This window comes from Lipotes vexillifer, unplaced genomic scaffold (assembly GCF_000442215.2).
Source record: "Lipotes vexillifer unplaced genomic scaffold, Lipotes_vexillifer_v1.1 scaffold1179, whole genome shotgun sequence".
Lineage (NCBI taxonomy): Eukaryota > Metazoa > Chordata > Mammalia > Artiodactyla > Lipotidae > Lipotes > Lipotes vexillifer.
The window spans coordinates 367954-386501 of NW_006783890.1; the positions used below are offsets into that span (position 1 = coordinate 367954).

The following is an 18548-nucleotide window of genomic DNA, read 5'->3' on the forward strand; positions in this document are numbered from 1 at the left end:
CACCGGCCATGGCCCACGGCCCCAGCCGCTCCGCGGCACGTGGGATCTTCCCGCACTGGGGCACGAACCCGCGTCCCCCTGCATTGGCAGGCGGACCCCCAACCACTGCGCCACCAGGGAAGCCCAGGATTTTTAATTTTTGAGGTGACTTTCCTCAAAATTGTTCTTAGAGTTAATGTTTCTCGCTTTTTTTGTAAAATCAAATGTCAGAATTCTGAACTCTTTGAGATTATCTAACTGCCTTGATTTTACAGGGCCCCTGAGAGCTCAAGGTACTTGTCCAGAGTCACATAGTGAGTTTAAAAACACAAAGTTATATTTTACCAAAAATGGATCTCTTCTTTCCATTACCTCCTGCTGCTTCTCTATTGCTCCTAGGTTGAGTTTCCTTTCCCAATATTCTCTAATCCCTGCTCAGAGTTCAGCCCATCAACAAAGAGATCATATCCGCTAAGGAGGCCTTAGATATTGCTGTTTTTCAATATTAGTGGTAATACCAATTCTCAATTATATTGCAAAAAATGAGTACTAGAGGAGTGTGAAAAAATACATTAGGCACCAACAGAAATGTTAGGCAATAGAGAAAGTCAATTTAAAGGTAGCAGCTGCTACCCTGCTGGTCTTATAATATAACTCTGAAAAATAATGGAAAAATGAGCATACATTCCACCAGAGGTGGTTAGCAGCAGGGAGGCTCACCTAATGAGATGCTAGTTAATGACAGGAAACAGAGTCCTGGGACAGCAAAGGCACTGAAGGCTTAAAGACTAGATAGTGCAAGATAAGAATTTATCTTTCATTAAGAAGATGGATTCTAAATAGGCATATCAAGAAGTGACTACAAGTCTCTATAGAAGTGGAATCTAATTCCAGACTTATGACCTAAAGAAGGAAAATTAACTTCAACTATTTATTTTCTGTTGTAACTATTTAGCTGGTGGATCACACTTCAGCTCAGTTGATGATAGACCTAGTTTTTCTATCATAGATATTCCTACAACTTGATAAACTTCTAAAACTGGACCAAATTTGACACTTCCTCCCCAATCCTCACCTTGCTCACTTAATTTTCCCTCACGATGGCTAAAGAAAAAGGAAGACTTAACTTGAAAATTTTGGGACAGGTTGATCCATGCATTAAAATAATTTTTTGATTAAAACAATTTAGAATTAAACTCGAATTTCAAATTTAATTCTAAATCAGATTAAAATGAATTCAGTCTTGCACAAGTCACTCAACTACACGGTCAAATGTTCCAGGCCCTTTTACCTCTTCTGGATCTGTACTATTTACTCCCTTAAGCCCTTTTAATTGTTCAAAAAATTTGTATCTACTTGTTCATTACGGTGCCTGGCACATCGCAGACATGCACATTTTATTAGTTTAGTCAAGCAAAAAGTAAATGAGATAAAGATGTTTTGGAAGTGGAAGCAATAGAGAAATAAGTAGCTTAAAGCCCAATCAAAATGTGTTATTTTCATAAACATCAAAGAAGGTTTACCAATCTTCAACTTGTATTATAATCTATAAATATGGATTTCAGAACATTGTCTTGATCCCAGTTTTTAGATGGGTTATTTATGTAGACGGCAGTGTTCACTAGCAGAAAGCCCAATTAACAGAACTCTTGTGCCACTTTTGTTTCCTTGTTTTGGGGGTGAAACTAAGGTTTATTTCACATCTAAAGTATCACACTCTTACTTCTGAATATGAACCTTGGAATCCCCTTGTTAACACCAAGTAACAGTCACCTTTGACTTAATAGACAATGCAAAAAGGAAGGAATAGAAGAGGAAGAAAAAGACTGTATACTCTATAGAGGAAAGTTTGGGCGATTTTTATTTTCAGGTTTGTAGTAAAAAGTTATGATTCTAGGTTACAGCTCAACCTTTAAATGACTTTCAGTGCTGTCATAGGCTGAACTAATAAAAGTGTGGTATTGCAATCAAAGAGAGCTAGTAATCTATTCTGTAGTGGTTTGGCTACAAAGCTTAGTGGTTCACTGTGCAGGTGCTGAAGTCAGGCTCCCTGGGTCCAAATATCAGCTCTAGCGTTTAGTGGCTTATGGAGTGAAGGCTTATTTAGTCTCTTTAAGATTCTAATTTCCCATCTGCAAGAGGAAATGAGGTGATTATATTAAATGAGATAGTGCATGTTAAGTGTTTAACGTAGCACCTTGCACATTCTCAGCAGTCATATATTAGCTATTATCATTTGGAATACTTTATTGAATTTTGATATTAATTTTTTTTAACATCTTTATTGGAGTATAATTGCTTTACAATGGTATGTTAGTTTCAGCTTCACAACAAAATGAATCAGTTATATATATACATATGTACCCATATCTCTTCCCACTTGCGTCCCTCCCTCCCACCCTCCCTATCCCACCCCTCCAGGCGGTCACAAAGCACCGAGCTGATCTCCCTGTGCTACGTGGCTGCTTCCCACTAGCTATCTACCTTACTTTTGGTAATGTATATATGTCCATGCCTCTCTCTTGCTTTGTCACAGTTTACCCTTCCCCCTCCCCATATCCTCAAGTCCATTCTCTAGTAAGTCTGTATCTTTATTCCTGTTTCACCCCTAGGTTCTTCATGACATTTTTTTTCTTAAATTCCATATATATGTGTTAGCATATGGTATTTGTCTCTCTCTTTCTGACTTATTTCACTCTGTATGCCAGACTCTAGGTCTGTCCACCTCATTACAAATAGTTCAATTTCATTTCTTTTTATGGCTGAGTAATATTCCATTGTATATATGTGCCACATCTTCTTTATCCATTCATCCGATGATGGACACTTAGGTTGTTTCCATCTCCGGGCTATTGTAAATAGAGCTGCAATGAACATTTTGGTACATGATTCTTTTTGAATTATGGTTTTCTCAGGGTATATGCCTAGTAGTGGGATTGCTGGGTCATATAGTAGTTCTATTTGTAGTATTTTAAGGAACCTCCATACTGTTCTCCCCAGTGGCTGTATCAATTTACATTCCCACCAACAGTGTAAGAGGGTTCCCTTTTCTCCACACCCTCTCCAGCATTTATTGTTTCTAGATTTTTTGATGATGGCCATTCTGACTGGTGTGAGATGATATCTCATTGTAGTTTTGATTTGCATTTCTCTAATGATTAATGATGTTGAGCATTCTTTCATGTGTTTGTTGGCAGTCTGTATATCTTCTTTGGAGAAATGTCTATTTAGGTCTTCTGCCCATTTTTGGATTGGGTTGTTTATTTTTTTGTTATTGAGCTGCATGAGCTGCCTGTAAATTTTAGAGATTAATCCTTTGTCAGTTGATTCATTTGCAAATATTTTCTCCCATTCTGAGGGCTGTCTTTTGGTCTTGTTTATGGTTTCCTTTGCTGTGCAAAAGCTTTGAAGTTTCATTAGGTCCCATTTGTTTATTTTTGTTTTTATCTCCATTTCCCTAGGAGGTGGGTCAAAAAGGACCTTGCTGTGATTTATGTCATGGAGTGTCCTGCCTATGTTTTCCTCTAAGAGTTTGATAGTTTCTGGCCTTACATTTAGGTCTTTAATCCATTTTGAGCTTATTTTTGTGTATGGTGTTAGGGAGTGATCTAATCTCATACTTCTACATGTAGCTGTCCAGTTCTCCCAGCACCACTTATTGAAGAGGCAGTCTTTTCTCCACTGTACATTCCTGCCTCCTTTATCAAAGATAAGGTGACCATATGTGCCTGGGTTTATCTCTGGGCTTTCTATCCTGTTCCAGTGGTCTATATTTCTGTTTTTGTGCCAGTACCATACTGCCTTGATTACTGTAGCTTTGTAGTATAGTCTGAAGTCAGGCAGCCTGATTCCTCCAGCTCCATTTTTTGTTCTCAAGATTGCTTTGGCTATTCGGGGTCTTTTGTGTTTCCATACAAATTGTGAAATTTTTTGTTCTAGTTCTGTGAAAAATGCCAGTGGTAGTTTGATAGGGATTGCATTGAATCTATAGATTGCTTTGGGAAGTAGAGTCATTTTCACAATGTTGATTCTTCCAATCCAAGAACATGGTATATCTCTCCATCTGTTTGTATCATCTTTAATTTCTTTCATCAGTGTCTTATAATTTTCTGCATACAGGTCTTTTGTCTCCTTAGGTAGGTTTATTCCTAGATATTTTATTCTTTTTGTTGCAATGGTAAATGGGAGTGTTTTCTTGATTTCACTTTCAGATTTTTCATCATTAGTATATAGGAATGCCAGAGATTTCTGTGCATTAATTTTGTATCCTGCTACTTTACCAAATTCATTGATTAGCTCTAGTAGTTTTCTGGTAGCATCTTTAGGATTCTCTATGTATAGTATCATGTCATCTGCAAACAGTGACAGCTTTACTTCTTCTTTTCCGATTTGGATTCCTTTTATTTCCTTTTCTTCTCTGATTGCTGTGGCTAAAACTTCCAAAACTATGTTGAATAAGAGTGGTGAGAGTGGGCAACCTTGTCTTGTTCCTGACCTTAGTGGAAATGCTTTCAGTTTTTCGCCATTGAGGATGATGTTGGCTGTGGGCTTGTCATATACGGCCTTTATTATATTGAGGAAAGTTCCCTCTACACCTACTTTCTGCAGGGTTTTTATCATAAATGGGTGTTGAATTTTGTCAAAAGCTTTCTCTGCATCTATTGAGATGATCATATGGTTTTTCTCCTTCAATTTGTTAATATGGTTAATCACATTGATAGATTTGCGTATATTGAAGAATCCTTGCATTCCTGGAATAAACCCCACTTGATCATGGTGTATGATCCTTTTAATGTGCTGTTGGATTCTGTTTGCTAGTATTTTGTTGAGGATTTTTGCATCTATGTTCATCAGTGATATTGGCCTGTAGTTTTCTTTCTTTGTGACATCCTTGTCTGGTTTTGGTATCAAGGTGATGGTGGCCTCGTAGAATGAGTTTGGGAGTGTTCCTCCCTCTGCTATATTTTGGAAGAGTTTGAGAAGGATAGGTGTTAGCTCTTCTCTAAATGTTTGATAGAATTCGCCTGTGAAGCCATCTGGTCCTGGGCTTTTGTTTGTTGGAAGATTTTTAATCACAGTTTCAATTTCAGTGCTTGTGATTCCTGGTGTCTCCATTGTCATTTGTTTCTAGGTATTTTTTGATTTCCTCTTTGATTTCTTCAGTCATCACTTCGTTATTAAGTAGTGTATTGTTTAGCCTCCATGTGTTTGTATTTTTACAGATCTTTTCCTGTAATTGATATCTAGTCTCATAGCCTTGTGGTTGGAAAAGATACTTGATGCAATTTCAATTTTCTTAAATTTACCAAGGCTTGATTTGTGACCCAAGATATGATCTATCCTAGAGAATGTTCCATGAGCACTAGAGAAGAATGTGTATTCTGTTGTTTTAGGATGGAACGTCCTATAAATATCAATTAAGTCCATCTTGTTTAACGTATCATTTAAAGCTTGGGTTTCCTTATTTATCTTCATTTTGGATGATCTGTCCATCGGTGAAAGTGGGGTGTTAAAGTCCCCGACTATGAATGTGTTACTGTCAATTCCCCCTTTTATGGCTGTTAGTATTTGCCTTATGTATTGAGGTGCTCCTATGTTGGGTGCATAAATATTTACAATTGTTATATCTTCTTCTTGGATTGATTCCTTGATCATTATGTAGTGTCCTTCTTTGTCTCTTGTAATAGTCTTTATTTTAAAGTCTATTTTGTCTGATATGAGAATTGCTACTCCAGCTTTCTTTTGGTTTCCATTTGCATGAAATACCTTTTTCCATCCCCTTACTTTCAGTCTGTATGTGTCTCTAGGTCTGAAGTGGGTCTCTTGTAGACAGCAAGTATATGGGTCTTGTTTTCGTATCCATTCAGCCAGTCTGTGTCTTTTGGTGGGAGCATTTAGTCCATTTACATTTAAGGTAATTATCGATATGTATGTTCCTATTCCCATTTTCTTAATTGTTTTGGGTTCATTATTGTAGGTCTTTTCCTTCTCTCGTGTTTCTTGCCTAGAGAAATTCCTTTAGCAGTTGTTGTAGAGCTGGTTTGGTGGTGCTGAGCTCTCTCAGCTTTTGCTTGTCTGTAAAGGTTTTAATTTCTCCATCAGAGGTTAATGAGATCCTTGCTGGGTAGAGTAATCTTGGTTGTAGGTTTTTCTCCTTCACCACTTTAAATATGTCCTGCCACTCCCTTCTGGCTTGCAGAGTTTCTGCTAAGAGATCAGCTGTTAACCTTTTGGGGATTCCCTTGTGTGTTATTTGTTGTTTTTCCCTTGCTGCTTTTAATATGTTTTCTTTGTATTTAATTTTTGACAGTTTGATTAATATGTGTCTTGGCATATTTCTCCTTGGATTTATCCTGTATGGGACTCTCTGTGCTTCCTGGACTTGATTAACTATTTCCTTTCCCATATTAGGGAAGTTTTCAACTATAATCTCTTCAAATATTTTCTCAGTCCCTTTCTTTTTCTCTTCTTCTTCTGGGACCCCTATAATTCGAATGTTGGTGCGTTTAATGTTGTCCCAGAGGTCTCTGAGACTGTCCTCAGTTCTTTTCATTCTTTTCTCTTTATTCTGCTCTGCAGTAGTTATTCCCACTATTTTATCTTCCAGGTAACTTATCCCTTCTTCTGCCTCAGTTATTCTGCTGTTGATCCCATCTAGAGTATTTTTCATTTCATTTATTGTGTTGTTCATCATTGTTTGTTTCATCTTTATTTCTTCTAGGTCCCTGTTAAATGTTTCTTGCATTTTGTCCATTCTATTTCCAAGCTTTTGGATTATCTTTCCTATCGTTACTCTGATTTCTTTTTCAGGTAGACTGCCTATTTCCTCTTCATTTGTTAGGTCTGGTGGGTTTTTGCCTTGCTCCTTCATCTGCTGTGTGTTTCTCTGTCTTCTCATTTTGCTTAACTTACTGTGTTTGGGGTCTCCTTTTCACAGGCTGCAGGTTCGTAGTTCCCGTTGTTTTTGGTGTCTGCCTCCAGTGATTAAGCTTTGTTCAGTGGGTTGTGTAGGCTTAATTTTAAGAAGACCACTTGACAGCAAGAATTCACCCTGGGGAAGATATTTTGAAATCATGTTTAACAGGGAATTGCTGAAGGAACTGGCATTGGTACCCAAGAGAGAGGATTTTGTCTCTATTCGCATACTTGTAGAATTCTCCTGCCGGAGGGGAAGCCAAACTAAGACAAATAAGTGTTAGTCACGGGAAGGAAGATATCACCTTGATATGAGCAAAAAAATCGGACAATGTGAGTTGTCCAATAATGAAGAAGTCTCGTGAAATATTGAACTTCTAATCACCAGAAACATTCAAGTACAGGCTGCATAACCATATTGCAGAGATGTTTTCCCTAACTTTTCATGTACCAGTCATTCTGGACTTATTTCTTTTCCTGGAATATTCCACCCTTTTTCCCATTTGTGGGTCTTCACCCATATGTTTCCCTTGCTTGAAAGACTCCCACTTCTTTCTCATATTCTATCCAACACACATATCCTTTCTTCTGCCTGACCGTTTTTCATCTTTTAGCTTTAGATTCAGCTCCCCTTGCTTTATCTTCCTTTCACTCTCTTGACTTCCTATATCTTAGCATCATCTATTACATTTGGTGATAATTTTTTTTCATGTTTCCCTTCCTCAAAAGACTGAAAATTTTAATTGCTCTATCCTCAGGGCCTGGTACACAGTAGGTGCTCAATAATTTTTTATTGTGTTAATGAATGTGTAAGCCTTATATGAATGATTACTATAGTGTATGTTAAACTGTAAGTTTCCTTAAGACTCTCCAAGACTGTGGTTTCATGGAGGGAAATGGAGAATCTTCATCCTAAACATTTTACTTTTATTTTCAGAGTTAAGGAGAAGAATCCCCATTGAAGTCTGGAAATTGTACTGATATTCAGTATTATTCATTTCAGACATAACTAACTTCTAACCACTCTAGTGCAAGGGATACAAACTCAAATATCTGTAAGGGCAAGACAGGTAATGTGACTGTGTGACGTGGGACAAGCATAGATGGTAGGAAATGAGGACATTTATGATTAAGACTAGAGAGTGAAAATCCTACTTACAGGCATTCAAATAGTAGTAGTTTCTCAAATTTTTAAATATATAGTAATACATTGATTTAAAGTTCACCTGTATCTTATTTTCTTATTTACTTTCAATGAAAATAAGAACATAATAAAAACGATGGCCACAAATGGAAATCAGGTGTACTAACAGTAATTAAAATAAAGGGCTCTAACAAAGTAATGAAGTGTGAATGACTTAAAGTTAAAATTATGTGCTCTGCCAAGATTTTTCAGAAAATTAGATTTGAAAGGTTTTCAGAGATTTGAAACAGTAGTTCTCAGCAAATGCAGAGGCAAATGTTACTAGGTAATTCAATTGAGTTAAAGAGTACTACAGATCTTGTAGTGAATGGAAATTTTGGAGTGAATTTACATTTGGTTCATTCAAGGAATTTCTTAAGATTTAAACCTAGAATTTTGAGTGGATGACCTCACTGACTTCAAGGCCCCTGAAGTGTGTCCTGTCATCATCATTAATTCTCCAAAACTTATCACCTGCGTTGTGCAACAGGATAGAGTTCCTAGATAGAAAGCATGTTTTTTTTTTCTTTAAATCTCTTTTCTTGGTCCTCTTCTCTTTTGCTGTCTTTTATTTATTTTTATTTTTAAATTTTTAAATAGATTTATTTAATTAATTAATTATTTTTTGGCTGTGTTGGGTCTTTGTTGCTGTGCACTGGCTTTCTCTAGTTGCGGCGAGCGGGGGCTACTCTTCGTTGTGGTGCGCGGGCTTCTCATTGTCGTAGCTTCTCGCTGCGGAGCACGGGCTCTAGGCACGCAGGCTTCAGTAGTTGTGGCATGTGGGCTCAGTAGTTGTGGCTTGCAGGCTCTAGAGCTCAGTCTCAGTAGTTGTGGCGCACAGGCTTAGTTGCTCCGTGGCATGTGGGATCTTCCCGGACCAGGGCTCGAACCTGTGTACCCTGCATTGGCAGGTGGATTCTTAACCACTGCACCACCAGGGAAGCCCCTCTTTTGCTGTCTTTTAAAAATTGGTTCTGGATTTTCAAAAAGAATTACTTTTAAAATAATTTAAAAATTTTTTAATTTTAAAATAATTTCAAATTTAAGGAAAAGTGGCACGAACAGTACAAATGTAATTTTTCTAGAGCTAGTTGAGATTGGTGCCCCATTACCTCAGATACTTTAATGTGCATATTTCACAAACAAGGAAATCCTCCAATATAACCCAATACCACCATCAAATCCTTAGATCCAATTCAAGATTCACCAGTTCTCCCAATCATGTCCTTACAGAAAAATAGTCCAGTCATGTTCTGTACCTAGTTTTCATGTCTTTAGTTTCCTTCAGTCTGTAACAGTTTGGTAGTCTCTCCTTGACTTTAATGACCCTGACACATTTTGAACATTCTAGAGCTGTTGTTTTGTAGGGTATCTGTTGTTTTGTAGCATATTCATTTAGTAGAGACTCAGGTTATTTACCTCTGGAAGGAAATACCACACAAGTGATTCTCTGTTCTTCATATTGCATCACATCAGGTGGGGCATGATGTCAATTTGTTTCATTTTATGGGGAAATATTTTGAGACCAGCTACGTATTCCATTCCTCATTAAACTTTCAGTTTATCTGTTTCCTTATACATTTATTTATATTTACATAGACTCATGGATTCCTAATTTATTCAGTTAGATATACTCTTTTATTAACATAATGTCTTTAATGTTTAATTTTGGCCAGTGGGTCAGATTTGATGCTCAGTTATGGTCACTTGCAGGTATCTGTGTTTTATTGATGTGTCCCCATCATTCTCTGAGATTCTCTGAGCAGTATATCTAGAGCTCTTCTGTCTATTGGTCTACCTACCTACCTATTTCTTTCCATGTATGTATGTATGTATGTATCTAACTATCTCTGTGTCTGCATACATTCTACATATATTCTATAGCTCTGTTCAAGCTTGGACATGGCAATACCCTAATAGCAACAAGCACACCTAGTTCTCATCCACTAAAAGAAGCTAGTGTTTCTTGAAAAAAATGGGTATTTTCAGGGCTGGGACAGAGAAAGTACACAATGAGGCAGAAACAACTTGTGGGACTGGAGAGAAAGAAAGAAGTTATACACACACATTTATCGCTATATTTCATGAACCAGCAGTTCATAGCCATATCTTTAATTGTAACCCAACACTACCGGGTTCATTCTAGTTTCGCCCTTTATCATGTTTATAATTTCTCTGATGGATAGTGAAAAGCCAGGCTCCTCCAACGTGGGATATGTTTACTTTTAATCAACCTTCCTATATGAAACCGATCACCTGCTCCTTGCCCTGCACAGACAGCCTCCTTACCCGACTTGGGTCCTGACACCCCATGTCTGGCTGCTGCACTGTGGATATCCTCTTCACCTTGCTAAGGACCCACCTCCCTCACTGTGTCACTGTGGTGCCCCAAGTCCTAATGTGAACTTACCTTGCTGCCCCACCTAAGGGATTTGGGGCACTGAATTTTTCAGAAAGGGGAAAGTGAAGAGAAAGCGAACAGAAGGGGACATCTCAATAGCAAATAAACTCTGGAGAAATAAAAAGAGACAAATGCCATGGCCCACTAAGGAATTGTAAATTACTCAGTGTGCATATGCCCTTAGATGTCAAGAATGCAGGGAGTATGGAATTCAAGTGAGGTATAGAGGCACGTGTGAGATAATTAAAATATTAGCAAAATTATGAAACTCTTAAAAACTATTTTTCCCAAAGTTTTCATGTAGCCCCGGTGTCTGTATATATAAAATCAATATTTTAGCCTTTTCTCCAAACAAACAAAAAAAGTCATGGCTCATCCGTTTAATATTTGGATCCTTGACATTGCATTCGCTCCTTGTTTGTTTATGATAATATTTAGAATGGTATTGAGAGCAATCCTGCTGCTATGAAAATTTAAATTTTATTTCTTGCTTTTGTGCTTAACTTGTCAACCTTAACATTCCTGAGATCACAGTGTGGAGGGCTTTGGATTTATTATCCTTCTAAAGTGCTGTATGCAGAAATGTTCTCCAAACCTCTCTGACCTAAAATCCTGGGGGAAATCTTGTGATAATAGATTGTTTATGGGCTTGCAGTGGATTTTACCTAAAACAGGGTGCCTTAAACTACTCTGATACTGCATTTTTGTTTGGATCTAAATCATGTCTAAAATTAATTTCAAAATTACCAAAACATCCGCTTGAAACCATAAAATTATATCAACCTAAAGATAACTTAAAGATATCCCGTGACATATGTTCTTTATTTGAATGCAAATGTACATTTGAGTTGGTGTAACTGATCTCAGTTGCTCACTGAATTCTCATGAGGTTGCTATGGAAAATGAATAGATGTTCCTAAAAGTAGCTATGGGGCACTGAACCTACTCAGATGAATACATTTTTAAAAGGATAACTATGGCTTCAAATATAAAACCAATAAATCCACAAACATTAAATATTTTTAACCTTAATTCCTTATAGTCTACAATTCAAATGAGTCACATAGAATAAAAATTGTACCTTGTATATAGGATCTTCGAAGAATAGACTCTTATTTTCAAATATATCAGAGATTAGGCTAGAATAATAACACATCTTATATTTTCATAACACACATGTTTTTCCAGTACACTTTCTGTAGTACTTTCATATTTTGTATTCCTCGGAGCAGCATGATTTTTTTAAAAAAATGCTATCTTAGTATCTTGGTGTTCACATCCTTGTCCCCTGCTCTGCTTTCCAACTGGGTATATAACTTTGGATAAGTTATGCTAACCCTCTGCAACCCAGAGAATAAAAAAGGGAGTTGGATCAGATCAAGGCTTCTTAGCCTCTTCTGTGCTCTGGATGTCTTTGACAGCCTGGTGAAGCCTATGGCCCTTCTAAGAATAATGTTCTTAAATCAGTGAAATAAATACAATTACAAATAAAACCAATTATATTGAAATTCAGTTATTAAGGTATCGAAAAGCAAGTTTATGATACGGTAATGCATGTTTCTTCTATCATTAAATAAATAAATAAAGGTGAATCCATGACTACTACAATTTTAATGCTGTGATGAGTATAAACAGCACTTTGAGGTATCTGCAACAACACTAATATGAGTTGAAAATATCTGTGGTTTCTATTGGTGACGAAGTCACAGGTACTCCTAATAACATTGTGGTTCCTAGCCTATATTCATCATTAATGGAAATACTAAAGAGTCATAAGCTGGAGAAAATAAAAATGTGATCTTTTTTTCCTGTCCAAGTTTAGAAATGCCCAGAATTCTGTGCATTAGATGATCTCAAAGGAAATTTCCAACAAAAATATTCCAAGACTGTAAACAGTCCTGCTAGTTAGGTAGGGTGGTGTGCATTTAGAATTCCTGTATTCCATGTGTGGACCATGGACAGACAGAAGCATCAGCATTGCCTACCTGGGGCTTGTCAGAAAGAGATACAGTACCTCCGGCCAGCCACAGATCTACTGAATCTGAATCTATGTGTTTACAAGATCCTTAGGCGATTTGGTACGCACATTATTGCTTGAGAAGTGCTTCTATAGATGAGGCTGTTGAGCCTGTCTGGGAGCTTTTAAGCTGTGGTTAAACTGAGTCCCTTAGGATTCCCCAGATCGACAGTCAACTTCCTCCATTTTCTAAAACTTGCCCTTAAACCCAAAGTTCTAAGAATTTGGTGACAGATCTGCCAGCAAGGAGATCAGTGCTGATAGAGACACATGGAGATTTTCATGGAAAATTTAGGTTGAGAGTTACTTAAGGATCAATAGTTGAATGGGTCTAGATGTTTTTGGAGAATTGAAGAGCCCCAGGCAGTAGTTTGAGATTTGGCAAAAGCAAATTGTCTCTGAAAAATGGGGGAAGAATGAGAACAAGTCTGACTGCATAATCAGACAGAAACATAGTTTAACTATAGGCACAGTTAATGTTCTTGTGAATACATGTTTTTCAGTGCTATGGAACCAATTTTGTAGGTATTTACGTAAAATATGAAACAGATAGTGTCTTATGAACTGCATCATGTTTACATGGGGAGGAAAGCCACTCCTGAAGTGTCTTACAGTGAAATTCTCTAATAGAAATTTCAATGTAATATACATTTATTGAACCTCTGTTCTATACCAGTGGAAATTCAGGGATGAATTAGACACTGTTCTTGCCATAAAAGAATTACCAGTTTATTTCATGAGCCAAGCCAAAAAAAAGTTATATTGACAAAAAGAGTATAAGTTCTATAATAGAAGCAGACACAAGATACTATTTATAGTGGTTTGGAGGGGGTTGCATAGAACTTTAAGTTTCTGTTTACTCTTTTACTTGTTGACTCAACCATTCATTCATTCATTTGTTCAACAATGTTTATTGAGCCATTAGCCAATGTCACACACTAATCTTTATGCCTAAGCGTAGAATGCTAATGTTGGAAGTGGTAAGATACATCTTGGTTGAAATTAGGTTGGGTTTTATATGCCCTGTTTAGCATGTTGAGCCTTATCCAACAAGCAACTGGGAAGCTCTAAAAGATTTTCAAGTTAGGAAGTTCCTGATCATACTTGAATTTGAAGAGCATCATTCTTGGGACAGTCATGAAACGTGACTGGACAGGGGGCTTCAGAAGGTTATTTTAAGATTTTAAACCTGGAAAAATCCTTCTTGTGTTTATTTCAGGGTTTCTTGCATTTTTAAAACTCTCTCATTCCTTTCTTAATAATATTTTCAGGCAAATATCTGGCTTGTGTTGGAATTTTATAGTATAATGTACTTCTTGTCAGGTGTTTTGGTTTAGCAATATAATTAACATTTTTTTTTTTCTATCATTACTTTGCAGCTTTGGTCACTTGTCTTGATTTTATGGCCAGTTACTATTTTCTTAATTTTGGCTATTACCCGGACCAAATTTCCTCCAAGACCAAAGGCAACTTGTAAGTAAATGAGATTTGTTTATTTCCCTAACTTTTGGATTCTAGTTAAATTTTATTTTGCTACCACTTTAGTGTTTTACTGTAAAATTTATTTTTCTGAGTAGTGTTCCCACTTGGAAGTGTTTGTATAAATGCTTAGTATGTCTTTTCCCCAGTCTTTTGAATCAGTAAGAAGTTGAGCCTGTAATATTTATCTAGAAAAAATATAAAGTATGTAGGAGCAAGAATATATTTTAATCTTTAACTATAAAATTTTAACTCATTTAGTGTTCATCTCATAAATCCCACCATAGTGTGTACACCAGAAACAAGCAGCCATCTCAAACTTAGATCATCCTTTTCTTTTGTATCATAGCAGAAGCCATAGAGTGGAATTTGATCAACTGAACAAATGAAATCCAGAGTACTATAAAAATCTCAAGGGCTAATACTTGAATGGTGCAATGTATCAAAACATTTAGTTTAAAAGAAGATTATTTTCCAATTAGTGTTGTTTCAGTTACATTTAGTCATTACCAAGTTATAAAATGGGCACAATGCCCACTCAGTTCGTGATTTCTTTTGGATCCAGGATGGAAATGCAGAAGAGACTCAGAAAAGTCTTCAAAACTGAGCAGGATGAGCCTTTTAACCCCAATGATGTGACCAGTGTTGTTTTTGCTTTTGTTTTTAAACTTCGGAGTCAGTTTTCTTAGGAGAGGAGTAAAGTCAGGTCAGATGTTTCATGTTTCACAAAGCAGCCATCTCCTAAAAAGCTTCCTGTAAATCAGATTTCTGAAAAATCAAATTGTATTTCAGATAAATTATGGTAACCCACCAAATAAAAGAACACTATGCCGAATTATTTGTAAAGAGAATAATGAGCTAGTGACTTTTTAAAGTAAGCACAGTGCTTTTCAATCACCCAGTCCTAAGAAGTAAGATGAGAGCCATGGTGGAATCTACTTGAATTATACACAATATGATAATTCAAAAGAAAGTATCAATTCCGTTAGTGTGAAGCATTTAAACTCTTGGTGCTAGAACAAATAATTCCTTACATTTGAATTGCACCTTATCATTTCTAAAGGACTTTTGCACAAGTGATTATGTAGAGTTACTGATGAGATTTTATTAGGTTGTTTATAAAAACAGCATAATTTTGTTCTCTTCATATTGTGTGTATATTAGTTCTTTATTATAACAGATTAATTCCATTGTATACTGTTGGAATTTATGTATCCTTGTATATCTTAAGTAACATGGACTTCAGAAATAATGCATTCAGAACATAAGGACAAATACTCTTTGAACTACTCTAGTTAAAGATGCTAATTAGCAATTTGCTAGCGATAGTGATAGGAGTTTGTTAGCTCCTTTCAACAACTTATTTTCACCAATTTCTTGTTCTTAAGGATTTTTCAGTTATATAAAGTTCCTTTTCTAAAACTTCTAAGAGAAAAATATAAGGTGTGTGAGTGAGTAGTCTTAAACCAATTGATGTTACCCTATAGGATTTAGAGATTCATGGGGAAAATCATGGAGAGCTCTTATAATCCCACTAAATTATAAAGAAAAACTTGGAAAAGCCATGTGACAAGTGCTTCACAGACCAAATAAAAGGCTCTGCAAAACACACTATCCAAAAGGAAATGAATAACCATTTTTTACTGTGAACCTGTTATCATACTCTAGTAATAATTAGCTTAGAAGCAATTATGTTTGTGGGTAGGAGGGAACAAAATTATAGAAGAGTTCAAACATTAAGAGTATTTTTGCTAGAGTCTCTCAGACCGTGTAAGACTCAGTCTAGAAAATAGATAATTCGTTTGTTATTAGAACTGAAAGGGACCCTCTCACTTTACAGATGAGAACACTGTGACCCAAGGAGATTTTAATTTGCCAAAATTCAATCATGTGGGATAAGAGAGAAAGGTATTGGAAACCACCTTTATTTATTCTTTGTCCATGAGATTTGTGTCATATCTTACCCTCTTACACATAGAGCCAAATACAAAGTATGTCCAAGATTTTAACTCATCCTATAGAGTAGAGTATAAAATGTAATTTTATAATTGGAGGTACTATTCTGTAGAGTAATGTAGAGAATCTAAAACTAGTATAGATGCAGTTACTTTTTTTTTCTTTCTTGTGGTAGAGAGAGAATACCTTCAAAATGATAGTTTGGATTTAGGTTTTTTAATTCTGTTTTTTTAGATTGTTGTTTTTCTTTGTTTTCCACATCTGTTATACTGGAAGATTAAAATGAGCTGATAATAATCATGATAAATATGTCTTGATCTCATACTATGTAATGGCTGTGTTCCTCATTTCACAGTCAAGAAAACCAAGGCACAGAGAGGTTAAGTAACTCATTCAAGGTTGCACAGTTAATAAGTGGTGGTGTCAGTATTTGAACCCAGACAGTCTGGCTCCAGAATCTGGTTTTAAGCTTATAGGCTCACATTTCTTAAATCCAGTAGTCAGTACTAATTTTTCATGTTTCATTATTTAGATTTTGCAAAAGTAGACTAAAAATTAGAAATTAGGAATATAAACTCCTTCCCTGTCTCTATCATGAACTAAAAAAATATGGGGAAGAAGTGGATTCTGATGTATGTATGAGACTTATCCTAAATATTATTTTTTAAGGTGGAATGCTGCCCCTGTTTGACAAATTCTACATGCATCATTGTAGTTCTAGTATCACAGAAATCAGATCCTGCTTAACAGAGTAAAAATCCTTTTTGGGCTTCAGTGACTTCTTCAGTATTAGCTGGGCAATAGAGAAATGAAGACGAAACTCCAGACTACACCCCAGCTGAAACTCAGCTATGGTGAGAATGGGAGTTGTCATCCCGTGGGTACATTCTGCTCCCAGACTAGCCAGGCAGGTATGTAGGACTGGTAAATCATTCAGAACAAATATAATCAGCAACTCAAAGGACTCCCTCGGTAGTCCTTCTGTTGGGCCCTGGAGAATACTGGATTTTTGGTGAGTACGGAAGCTGCTGCAGTCCCTGCCATGGTGAGCACCAGTCTGAAGCAAAATGCTTACTTTTGGCATCATCTGCCTTCATTTACTCCCTTTTGTGTTGCCACCAACAGCTTAGGTTAACTTGCCCCTGCAAATACTAAGTCCCAGGTAAAGAAAGCTTTCCAAAGGCTGGCAGACAGGCCCAGATACTTCTTGTTCACACGGAGAAGAAATGGGCCTACGCGCCAAGTCTGAAATAGTTCCAACCGCTTGTAATCTCTACAGGCAGTGGCTTGTCAAGAGGCAAGCTTTAAAAGCCAAAATATTATGCTTAGGAGCAAAGGCAAACAAAAGCAAACCAAACTCCCAAATCACATTGAGGCTAAGCCAAGCTATAATGTGCAGTGAGTTGCTTCTGTCTCCTTTTAACACACATACCCATGAAAGTGCAGGCAAACAGTTCCTCAGTGATGATTACCTTACAAGACCCACCCATAATGAAATAAGTGGATGCCCAAAAATGTAGTATCGCCAACAAGAAGTCACATTTTTATGAAGTTAATGAAAAACAGTGTTTTTTAAGTGGTTGAAAATATCCCTAAAATGGAAATTATACTGTACATATATAATCATGTGCTGAATTAAACTCCACCTGTACAAATATGATCATGTGCTAAATTAAACTCCAACTGTCTCGAGGCTGTCACTTTCTAATACCCCTGTCTCCTCAGAAAATAAGAAATTCATCCAATCCCACAGCTGAAAACAGGGACTGTTGGAAGGCAAGGGAAACTGCTAACTGAATGATATCCAAATTTGTGTTATCACAGGGTTAAACTGAATTCCACCCATCCACATGTGACTCAGCAGCTTTGCTAAATCCAAGGTCATCATTCCTAACACGTCTTTTGGCTTCCAAAGCATACATTTTGTCTTCATGGATGCAATAAAAATAATAATAGTAGTAAACGTTTATTGACAACTTGACCATCGGCAGGCACCGTGCTAAGTACTTTGCATATATTTCCTGAGTTAAGACTTACATCATCTCTTTGAACTATGTAATATGATTATTCCTATTTTAAAGGTAACAAAACTGAGGCATAGAAATGTTAAGTAATTTACTAACGTTCACATAATTACTATGTCCTTGAGCCTGGATTTTAACCACAGTTCCCTCCCCTCCCGGAACCCATACAGTGAGTTTTTCCAGGTCACAAATGCCAACAATGGCAATCCTAAGGCTCATCTGAGTTTACAGCCTCTCCAGTTTCTTCCTCATACCACCTGTTAGTACTGTCAGAGATCGAAGATGGTTGTAAAAGTGAACTCAGTTGGTTTTTCTATTTGTCAGCAGCTCTAGGCAAAAATGTGAGAAGATGGATTGAAATTATTGATTAATTGGTGGCTTGTGGGATCCATGGGTGTTGTTATACCTACGGTATCTGAATTGTTAGTGGGAAAGAGCCTATGAGGCCCCTCACTGGTGAAGGCTTTGAAAGCCAGAGGAGTGAGTTTTTTTCTGGCCCTGCTCTTGCTCTGACTTTTTGTGTGGTGTGTTTTTGTTTTGTTTTTTTGCGGTACGCGGGCCTCTCACTGTTGTGGCCTCTCCCGCTGTGGAGCA

At 36.8% G+C, this 18548-nt stretch overlaps 1 protein-coding gene across 1 annotated transcript in view; it reads left to right on the top strand.

Annotated features, from left to right (window-relative positions):
* Window positions 1-18548, top strand: part of ABCA12 (ATP binding cassette subfamily A member 12) — a 184381-nt gene that overhangs the window by 3038 nt on the left and 162795 nt on the right. Inside the window, exon 2 of the mRNA XM_007456410.1 lies at window positions 13875-13968. Coding sequence (XP_007456472.1) covers window positions 13875-13968 — 94 coding nt within the window. The remainder of the gene's footprint in view (window positions 1-13874; window positions 13969-18548) is intronic.